The sequence below is a fragment of the Entelurus aequoreus genome, linkage group LG03 (assembly GCF_033978785.1).
Source record: "Entelurus aequoreus isolate RoL-2023_Sb linkage group LG03, RoL_Eaeq_v1.1, whole genome shotgun sequence".
NCBI lineage: Eukaryota > Metazoa > Chordata > Actinopteri > Syngnathiformes > Syngnathidae > Entelurus > Entelurus aequoreus.
The window spans coordinates 93,516,562-93,528,009 of NC_084733.1; the positions used below are offsets into that span (position 1 = coordinate 93,516,562).

Genomic DNA, 11,448 nt, shown 5'->3' on the forward strand with positions numbered 1-11,448 from the left:
CACTGCACATCATAATGGCAGCTACACTTTCCATCTTAAAGATATAAAAACATGATTTGGGAATGCCCGGCGGGCCAGATTGAAAAGCTTAACGGACTGCATGTGGCCTTCATTTGCCCAGGTCTGCCTTAGAGCGTGGTGGGAGATTGTAACAGAGTGTGCAGCACCAAACGTCTGAACTCTGTCTCTGCATGATTCCTTGCTTCTTGTCTGTTTAACAGATGTCATCAGTGTTTGAACCTGACAGCATTAGTAGCAGAGAAACATTTTGGCAGCTCTAAAGAGGCCCCAGCCCTATGGTTAAGAAACACTCTCCTCAAGGTGTGCCAAAATGTAGATCAGTGAATATTCACAGCGTGTGTAGCGACAAAGTAGCACCATTTTTGGGTGCATTTTTTGACAAATGATCACCCTTTTGTGCACCCACTGTGATCCAGGAGTGGATCAGATGATGATATAATTAACTCCATACAAATCCTCCACAAAGTCAAAGGCATCTGATATTTAATATACAAACATGACGGCAAATGTTAAATCAACATTAATGTAGAAAATGTGTCCGAGCACACATCCCAGTCTGGTGTGACAGTATGTTGTACCTCAACCAGCTGCTGTTCAATGTCCTGCTGGATTCTTCCTCAGTTCAGCTGCCTGATGATGGTGTTAATGTCCGTGCCACGGAATCCAGGGTTTCCCAGGTCCTTGAGGAGCCCGGCCTTGTCCTTGGCAGCATGACGGGCCACTGACAGCTTGAAAGGCTTTAGGAAATTGTTGGCTTGCCGGAAGCCCCGTCCGACCGAGTAGATCTCATGGATCAAGTCCTCCAAACATATGATGCCATGTTTGCCTGAGGACAGAGAGACAGTTTGAGGATGGGGACACACCAGACAAGTCGCACCGTGCTTGGGCTCGAGTTCGGTTTGTTAGGCTAGGTCAGGGGTCGGCAACCTTTACCACTCAAAGAGCCATTTTGGCAAGTTTCACAAATTAAAGAAATTGATGGGAGCCACAAAAATGTTTTTAAAATTTAAAATGAAAAACACCGCATACAAAGCTTAAATGCTTTGTGCTATGTTAACCAGGGGTCTCCGACACACGCACCGGCACGCACTTTAATGTGGAAATTTGATGTTAGTGCAGCCCGTGAGTTTTGAACGAATGGCGCTTGATAGCGTCATACTTGCCAACCCTCTCATTTTTCCCGGGAGACTCCCGAATATCAGAGCGTGATGACACTGCATTTGGCGCCCTCTGCAGTCTGCCCTAACAGTGCACCTGCTCGGCCACATGTAGAATGCAATTTCAGCTTGCTCACGTAAGTGACAGCAAGGCGTACTAGCTCAGCAGCCACACATCTTACACTGACGGTACCAATACCCAGAATCCCATGCAGCCCTAACTCTTCCGCTCAACCAACGCACGGAGAGGGGGGGGGGGGGGGGGGGGGGGGTTGATGTGTGGGGGGATTTGGTGGTAGCGGGGGTGTATAATGTAGACCGGAAGAGTTAGGGCTGCATGGGATTCTGGGTAATGGTTGTGTTGTGTTTATGTTGTGTTACGGTGGGATGTTCTCCAGAAATGTGTTTTTCATTCTTTTTTGGTGTGGGTTCACAGTGTGGCGCATATTTGTAACGTAACAATGTTAAAGTTGTTTGATACGGCTACCGTCAGTGTAAGCTGTGTGGCTGATGAGTAAGTATGCTTTGCTGTCTCCTGTGTGTGCAAGTAATAACAACATGCAACATGTGGCTGGACTGGCACGCTGTTTGTAAATGCTATAGAGGACAATTACTGCAGTGCAATTAGGGCACGCCCTTTATTTAGTAATTAGAGTGTAAATAGGATTACTTTTTCCCTGGGAGAAATCTATGAGAGACACTGAGATCCATAAATCTCCTGGGAAAATCAGGGGCGTCGGCATGTATGTAGCTGAGCCGCATCAGAGTGGTCAAGGAGCCGCATGCAGCTCCGGAGCCGCGGGTTGCCGACCCCTGGGCTAGGTCTACACTTAGGTCTTATCTTTGTCCATGTCATGTCAGATGAAATAAAAATGGAGCCACAATACCCAGCAATATGTTTGGAGGAGAAAAGGTGAGGCCTTTAATCCCAGGAACACCATTCCTACCGCCAAGCATGGTGGTGGTAGTATTATGCTCTGGGCCTGTTTTGCTGCCAATTGAACTGCTTCTTTAAACGGGACACTGAAAAAGGAGGATTAGCTCCAAATTGTTCAGGACAAGCTAAAATCATCAGCCCGGAGGTTGGGTCTTGGGCGCAGTTGGGTGTTCCAACAGGACAATGACCCCAAACACACCTCAAAAGTGGTACAGGAATGGCTAAATCAGGCTAGAATGAAGGTTTTAGAATGGCCTTCCCAAAGTCCTGACTTAAAGGCCTACTGAAATGAATTTTTTTTATTTAAACGGGGATAGCAGATCCATTCTATGTGTCATACTTGATCATTTTGCGATATTGCCATATTTTTGCTGAAAGGATTTAGTAGAGAACAACGTCGATAAAGTTCGCAACTTTTGGTCTCTGATAAAAAAAAAAACCTTGCCCCTACCGGAAGTAGCGTGACGTTGTCAGTTGTTCACTCCCTCATATTTTCCTATTGTTTTCAACGCAGCTAGAGCTATTCGGACCGTGAAAGTGACGATTACCCCATTAATTTCAGCGAGGATGAAAGATTCGTGGACGAGGAACCGTTAAGAGTGACGGACTAAAATGCAGTGAAATACATATTTTTTTTCACTCTGACCGTAACTTAGGTACAAGCTGGCTCATTGGATTCCACACTCTCTCCTTTTTCTATTGTGGATCACGGATTTGTATTTTAAACCACCTGGGATACTATATCCTCTTGAAAATGAGAGTCGAGAACGCGAAATGGACATTCAGTGCCTTTTATCTCCACGACAATACATCAACGAAGCTCATGCTAATCAGCATGAGCTAACGTGATAGCATCGGTCTCAAATGCAGATAGAAACAAAATAAAAAAATCCCTGACTGGAAGGATAGACAGAAGATCAACAATACTATTAAACCATGTACATGTAACTACACGGTTAATAGATCTCAGCCTAGCAAAGCTTAACAATGCTGTTGCTAACGACGCTAAGGCTGACTTAGCAACTTAGCAACCGGACCTCACAGAGTTATGATAAAAACATTAGCGCTCCACTTACGCCAGCCAGCCATCATCTGCCCAGCTCATCAACACCCGTGCTCACCTGCGTTCCAGCGATCAACGGCGCGACGAAGGACTTCACCCGATCATCCGTGCGGTGGCCGGTTAGCATCGGCTAGCGCGTCTGCTATCCAAGTGAGTAATCCTTGTTGTGTTGCTACAGCCAGCCGCTAATACCCCGATCCCACCTACAACGTTCTTCTTTGCAGCCTCCATTGTTCATTAAACAAATTGCAAAAGATTCACCAACACAGATGTCCAGAATACTGTGGAATTATGAAATGAAAACAGAGCTTTTTTGTATTGTATTCAATACTTCCGGTTCAATGATTGACGTCACGCGCATACTCATCCTCCGAAGGCTTTTTCAACCGGAAGTGTGGCAGGAATTTTAAAATTGCACTTTATAAGTTAACCCGGCCGTATTGGCATGTGTTGCAATGTTAAGATTTCATCATAAACTATCAGACTGCGTGGTCGCTAGTAGTGGCTTTCAGTAGGCCTTTAAAAGGTGTGGACAATGCTGAAGAAACAAGTCCATGTCAGAAAAGCAACACATTTAGCTGAACTGCAGTAATTTTGTGGTCAAGTGGTCAAGCAGAAGCTTGTGGATGGCTACCAAAAGCGCCTTATTGCAGGTCAACTTGCCAAGGGACATGTAAGCAAATATTAACATTGCTGTATGTATACTTTTGACCCTCACATTTTCAGTAGAGCCATAATAAATTCATAAAAGAAGCAAACTTCATGAATGTTTTTTGTGACCAACAAGTATGTGCTCCAATCACTACATCACAACAAAATAAGAGTTTAGGAAATGATTGTAAAGTCAAGACAGCCATGACATGATGTTCTTCATGTGTACGTACACTTGTAATCGTGACTGTATTTTGTTTGTCAGCAGTTTGTCTACCACCAGGCACGGGTGTCATACACAGACTTGAAAATTTCACTTTTAAAAGGCTTGCACACACTGATTAAATTGTATGATTAGTCCATACCTTAAAAGGTAGACACAGGTGTGAAGCAGACTTACCCATGTGTTCCTCAATTAAGGTGTTATCCGTTAAAGGAATCACCTTCCTGCCAATCCTGGTCTGGCCCCTCCTCAGAATGAGCTCACGAACTGACTTGAGGTTGGGATACCTGTGGGGTACGTACGCAAGTGTTACTGGTACGCCAAGCAAGCTTTACATGACTGCGGCGTTCGTGCTCACCCCCAGGCCACGTATGGCTCAACAACCCGCAACATGGTCAGAGACGTCTCGCTGATTTTCACAAAGGCCCCGCTGAAGATTTTCCTCAGCCTCAACATTTGGATCACCTTCATCACTTTGGAACTGACGCCTTTGATTCTAACAAGACCAGTCATGCAAAACACTTGCTGAGAACATGTGGGAGATACACTTCCACAGACGGCCGCATACACAAACATCAAAAGGATGCATGGGGTATTTCAATGTTTTTGATTGTGTAATAACAAAAATAGATTTATGTAGCAATTTTTTTAGACACTTAAAGGGCTAGAAAATTCCCGCGGAAATTTTGATGGGCCTGCCATTTGTACCCTGGACCTCTGGTCGGGCGTCGCCGGAAGCCACCGTATATTTAAGATGGTGCAGAGCAGGGGTCACCAATACAGTGCCCGCGGGCACCAGGTAGCCCGTAAGGACCAGATGAGTAGCCCGCTGGCCTGTTCTAAAAATAGCTCAAATAGCAGCACTTACCAGTGAGCTGCCTCTATTTTTTAAATTGTATTTATTTACTAGCAAGCTGGTCTCGCTTTGCCCGACATTTTTGATTCTAAGAGAGACAAAACTCAAATAGAATTTGAAAATCCAAGAAAATATTTTAAAGACTTGGTCTTCACTTGTTTAAATAAATTCATTATTTTTTTACTTTGCTTCTTATAACTTTCAGAAAGACAATTTTAGAGAAAAAATACAACCTTTAAAATGATTTTAGGATTTTTAAACACATATACCTTTTTACCTTTTAAATTCCTTCCTCTTCTTTCCTGACAATTTAAATCAATGTTCAAGTAAATTAATTTTTTTTATTGTAAAGAATAATAAATACATTTTAATTTAATTCTTCATTTTAGCTTCTGTTTTGTCGACAAAGAATATTTGTGAAATATTTCTTCAAACTTATTATGATTAAAATTCAAAAAAAAATTCTGGCAAATCTAGAAAATCTGTAGAATCAAATGTAAATCTTATTTCAGAGTCTTTTGAATTTCTTTTAAAATTTTTGTCCTGGAAAATCTAGAAGAAATAATGATTTGTTAGAAATATAGCTTGGTCCAATTTGTTATATATTCTAACAAAGTGCAGATTGGATTTTAACCTATTTAAAACATGTCATCAAAATTCTAAAATTAATCTTAATCAGGAAAAATTACTAATGATGTTCCATAAATTATTTTTTTAATTTTTTCAAAAAGACTCGAATTAGCTAGTTTTTCTCTTCTTTTTTTCGGTTGAATTTTGAATTTTAAAGAGTCGAAATTGAAGATAAACTATGTTTCAAAATTTAGTTGTCATTTTTTTCGTGTTTTCTCCTCTTTTAAACCGTTCAATTAAGTGTAAATATCATTCATTATTAATAATAACATAGAGTTAAAAGTAAATTGAGCAAATTGGCTATTTCTGGCAATTTATTGAAGTGTGTATCAAACTGGTAGCCCTTCGCATTAATCACTACCCAAGAAGTAGCTCTTGGTTTCAAAAAGGTTGGTGACCCCTGATTTAAAACATTAGCTGTGGGCCGCAAATGACACTTGACACCCCTGCTATAGATAATAAAACATTAAATGTGATAAATCTATGGATAAAAAGCAGAGCCTGGCGACGCATGCGCGTTTATCATAACTCTCTCTCGCTCTCTCTGTCTCTGCCCCTCCCTCACCAATGCTGCTGCGTGCACAATTTGTTTTGTTTTTAACCCCTTCTTAACCCTGGACGTACATTAAAAATACACGCAACCCTAACTCAAAATGCCGGACATTTGAGGCATTTAAGAAACTCCGCCCTGACAGCTCCGCAAAAGAGGACATGTCCGGTGAAAAGAGGACGTATGGTCAGTCTATCCTAGCCCGTTAGCTGCTAGCATGCCGTGTGTTGTGCCTCGGTGTGCATTTAAAAACGTGCGTTACGCTACTTAATATGTCCGTGTGGAAACTCGTTCGGTACACCTCCGAACCAAACAGACACCTCCGTACCGAAACGGTTCAACACAAATACACGTACCGTTACACCACTACTGTATATATGTAATTGCATATACTCACTCTCTAATGCGAACAGCAAAGGCTAATTTGTGTTTTTCAGGTAGTCGGATGGGTGGTTTGTGGCAGAGTCGCCTTAAGCGACTTTCATCACGATGTTTCTTATGGCTGTCCTTCAAGAAGTCTTCTAGTCGCTTGAACTTTATGGGCTTGCCTTTAGAAACCTTGGGGCGAAAAAAATAGACTTTGTTAATACATTTAAAACAACTTTTTGCTTTAGAATCACATACAAGTTAATGTACAATCTTTAAAAGTGTTCTTTTCCTTTTCAATTATGAACTGTTCATGCATCTATGAAGGGGCAAACGTACATTATCAGTCGGGGAAGCAATTATTTACCCCACTTTATTATAACTACTCTTGATTTAAAACTTCTCCAGTTACCACTACTCAAGTTAACATAATACTTGCTATTTTTTTTCTCTTGTCACATCATTGCTGTGAATGATCCTGACTAAACTAATTAGAACAGGACAAAACTCATATGTGATGTGGGAATAAAACTGGCTGTAAGTCTACAAATAATTACACAACCGTTAATTACAGAAGTATCTGTGACAATTGCTTTTTGTTCCGTATATTTATTTACAAATCCACAAAGCATCACACTAGCATTTATCATTGTGAGTTGATTACCATTACATTTGCACAAAGCGTAGTCCAAACCAAATCTTTTTCTCTATCTTGTTATGTGACATTCATCCTCCACTGTTGCCATTTCTAATATAAAGTAGTGTAAAGTTCTTACTTATATCTGTCAGTAAACTCACCATGAAAGCACTAAAACATACCGGTGTAGTGACTTTACATTATTCACCCAAGGAACTTTACTTATTAGAGAGTTCCGGTCACGGGACACATTTCGGGTGTTGTTGTTGCACGAGTGAGCCACGGATGAGGAGATGCTGCTCCGTTATTGATTGAAGTAAAGTGTGAATGTCATTAAAACAGCTAGCGCCATCTTTTGACACTTCTTCCACTCCCGTCCTTGCACGCTACACCGCTACAACAAGGAGAAGACGCTGTCCAAGTGGAGGCACGTAAATAAGACCGCCCGTTAAATGGCGCAAGCGACTGTCAGAAAGCGGCTTGAAGATGATGAGTAAAACATCATCTATGCAACATTTTGAGCAAAGAAGCAGCATTACATGTTATGTAGACCACAAGGAAGTCTTTTACAGTTAGAAAATAATCATAATAATATGACTCCTTTAATGCGCCTTATAATCCAGTGCTCCTAATATATGAAAAAAGATAAAAAATAGCCCATTCATTAGCAGTGCGCCTTATAATCCGGTGCACCCTATGGTCCGGAAAATATGTTATATTTGCCGGGTCAAATTATTCACTATCCATTGGTCGACTTCAAAGTAATGCACTTTACATACATGTCACACTAAGGGTGGCCGTATAAACAACGCCAACACTGTCATAAACACGTGCCATATTGTGAAACCACACTAAACAATATTTACAACAACATCAACACAACTGAACAAATACCCAGTATTGCCTGCAGTACCAACTCTACCGGGACACTACACTATTTAATTTGGTACAGGGTGTAATTATAAGTGTAACCAGTAGATGGCAGTCAAACATTAAGAGATAGGTCTTAAGTAAACACCAACATTTTAACTGTTCCATTGAAAATATAGAACACTACACACGGCGCTCAAAAATATATCAAAATGTTTTAGTAGTAAATGTTTTGGTGCAATTTCTAATATAAAGTAGTGTAAAGTTCTTACATATATCTAGGGATTATACTCGAAACCGGTTTTTTGATAAGTTGTTTGATAAGAAAAGAACCGAGTCCTCGGACTCGAATCCCTTTTTGAGAACCGGTACCCGTTATCGAGACCACTATAGTAAAGGAAAAGAGTTGGTTCTTTATTCGAATCCCGTCCCGACCAGAAATGCTCCGTGGGACATCACAATAAATGGCGTCACGTAGCTCAGTCATTCGGCGCAGATAGCGAAAGCAGGAAAACAATGGACGGGAAAAAGCGCTCCAAGGTGTAATAAAGTTCAAAACAAAAGCTATAATCCATCGAATAACTTTACTGAGAGATTTGAGCAGGGTAAAACACATGACCAACACTTTTACCACCAACCGGAAACATAGCAACGCACCTCCTTTACGGCAGCTGTCGCAACGTTCTTAAAACAACCGCAGCACATACATATATACACAACATATCTCCCTTTTTTAACTTTTGTTTTTCTTTCCTTGTAAACGTTACAAAATCACACTGTATATGTGTTGTCTGTCTAATTATAAATAATGCAGACAAGGCGTGTTGGCTGAGTTCTTGACGTTTACTTTCACAGCGTGGCAACATGCAACACTTTTCGGGGCTACCGCGCATGCTCGTCACTCCCGTTGCATGCTGGGTAGTGTAGTTGTTATATTCTCTAGCTCATAACATTTTTCCCCCTATAAAGAAATAATGTTAACTCAATAAAGTGTATTTCTTTTTTTAGCTTTAACTTTTCATTTATTAGCATTGTACCCACATTTGCAAAGAACTTTTCTCTTCATAGAATGTTCTTTCAATAAAGAAATAAAGTGCAAAAATGTCAAAGCATCATAACAAACAGTTATGTTCCAATAGCAGCAGAAGTGCACTTTTTGGAGAGCTGTATTATTTTCAGTTTTGTGCCCAAGGGACTGATTTTATTTAACACTATATTATTATTTATACACCTATAGTGATCACAGATACAGCTTGTTTTTGTGTTACTGTATATATTTGTTTCTCTGAAAAATCCCACTTAATATACTTTGGGTAACAGTCAATATTTATTTATTTTATTTTTTTAGGTGGGTAACAGTCAATATTTATTTATTTGATTTTATTTTTTTATTATATAATAAAAGTGAGCTTTTGTTAAACCAAATATTGTGTGTTTTTTTCCATATACAACAACCTATCTGGACTCCATAAGAGAATCGATAAGGAATCGGTTCGATAAGAGGATTCGATAATAGGCTCGAACTCGATAATTCCTTATCAAACATCATCCCTACATATATCTGTCAGTAAACTCGCCATGAAAGCGCTAAAACATACCGGTGTAGTGAGTTGACATTATTCACCCAAGGAACTTTGTTTATTATTGGTCGACTTCAAAGTAATGCACTCTCCGGTACAGTTTCTTACATTTTGATTTGCCGAAAGCTTTACTGATCACAAATACTGCATTTGTTTTCTTTTGTGTTATTTTTTTAATGAATTAAGTAACGTTTATGACAACCTTTTCCCAAAACACAATATAGAATGTGAGATATTACAGGATAACGCATACATTTAACATTAGTTTTCAAAACGCTTACAAAAAAGTGGTACAACAATGTACTGTGGGACCTCGTTTTTATGACTCGATGGGGTCCCGGGGACCCCATTTTGAAAATTCTTAGCACCAACTGTGGTTCACACAATGAAGTTAGTGATTAGTTTACTGCAGTACATTTAACTTCATCCACACGACTTACTCTTTTCTTGTGAAGTAGTGCGAGCTTGGCTTGGTTTGCTTTAATGGCCTGGTATGCCTTCCTCTTCTTCAGGAGATACTCCGGAACTAACTTGATGACTTTCTTGGATCTGGGAAGGAGGAAAAGGAAACAAATGATCCAGAAATGTGTGAATTTCGGGCTGACTTTTTTTTTTAATTCCATCAATGTTAGATGCAGTGTTGGGAGTCCCAAGCAGGCACTGTATTAACACTATTCAGGAAGTTATTCACCACGTTTTTTTACCATGTTAGTTGCCATACTTATTCCAAAATTCTTGCATTAGCGTCGAAACGCATGACATTATTGCACCATGACACATTTACAGTTTTTCCTAACAATCAACCTTCTCGATATTCGAAATACAACCCGTAAGCGAAACAACAGGCATCGTTGACCAAATCGGCGTCAAGCAAGGTTTCATTTCTGACACGACAAACACGGATGGACGATGATAGCAGTTGGATATTTACTTACTCGGATTCCGCCATGGTGGATTGTGGCTCATGCGGAAGTTAGTGTCGCGACACGATCGGTCCACGCTTGCGCGAATATGCACGTCACTTCCGGGCCTTGCAAATGTTGTTTTAACGATGGAACTTCCGCGATGTGACGTTCTGTGATATTTGAATATTTTATTAATGTTTTGTATTAAAAAATAGCTTACTTAGGAGTAAGAAGGAAGAATAATATAAGCACGAATAAAAAGTAGATTTAAACAAACCAGGGCGTAGAGCTGGGTTGCAATCACGTGACCTAGAGGCACATCCGGGTTTCAGGCGATGGTCTGGCGCACGTAGACATGTTCTAAGGGTACGCAGCATGGAGCGCTACTGCCTACTGGCGCTGACGAGACGCGGGGCCGCCATCTTGGAGTGGTGATCCGCTCCACTCAGTGCAATTCATTTGGCAGGAACAATGACCTGTCAGCGCATTTAATTCATTTTACCTCACTGAATACCATTGATTTTCACACGTTTTTTGTTGTCATACATGTAGCTATGATAAAGGACACATGTTTTATTATTCATAGTTTGCTTAACAGTAATAGAATATTCTTATATGCTACAAGTGACCAGACGTCCCAGATCAAAACTGGGAATATAATCCGAGAGAAGGGAAAAAAAACGGTCAGTTATTTTTAAATTGAAGAAACAATGTGATTAGGTTATATATACATGCGTATATCCTACATAAAACATGTATGAATACATTAGATATCGATATATCTTAGGGACCTAGACTGTATCTCTGTTGCTGCAGCAGCAGAGAGTTTATTCTGTCTTGCCTTTTCCTGTTTATCACATATTTTGTCCCACACATTTCACGAAGGTGGGCTACACAAAATTGGGTTGTAAAGCCAGACTAAATTTAGACTTGTATAATAGTGTATAGCCACTGTCCATCTGATTGTCTAGTTCAGGGGTCACCAACGCAGTGCCCGCGGGC

The 11,448-nt window shown here is 40.3% G+C and overlaps 1 protein-coding gene across 1 annotated transcript; it reads right to left on the minus strand.

The window, feature by feature from the left end:
- Nucleotides 1–487: 487 nt before the first annotated feature.
- Nucleotides 488–10,631, minus strand: rpl7l1 (ribosomal protein L7-like 1). Its single transcript, XM_062040813.1, has 6 exons — nucleotides 10,477–10,631; nucleotides 9,982–10,090; nucleotides 6,486–6,646; nucleotides 4,411–4,548; nucleotides 4,230–4,339; nucleotides 488–847 (listed from the first exon to the last, which is right to left on the minus strand). The coding sequence occupies exons 1-6, from the start codon at nucleotides 10,488–10,490 to the stop codon at nucleotides 639–641; spliced, it is 741 nt and encodes a 246-aa protein (XP_061896797.1). The 5' UTR covers nucleotides 10,491–10,631; the 3' UTR covers nucleotides 488–638.
- Between the last annotated feature and the right edge of the window lie 817 nt (nucleotides 10,632–11,448).

Excerpts from the sequence above, each read along its gene's own strand:
- rpl7l1 (XM_062040813.1), bottom strand. Across the intron at positions 6,647-9,981 it reads CACTACTTCACAAGAAAAGA|GTTTCTAAAGGCAAGCCCAT; the intron begins GTAAGTCGTGTG and ends TTTCGCCCCAAG. Across the intron at positions 4,340-4,410 it reads GAGCCATACGTGGCCTGGGG|GTATCCCAACCTCAAGTCAG; the intron begins GTGAGCACGAAC and ends CGTACCCCACAG.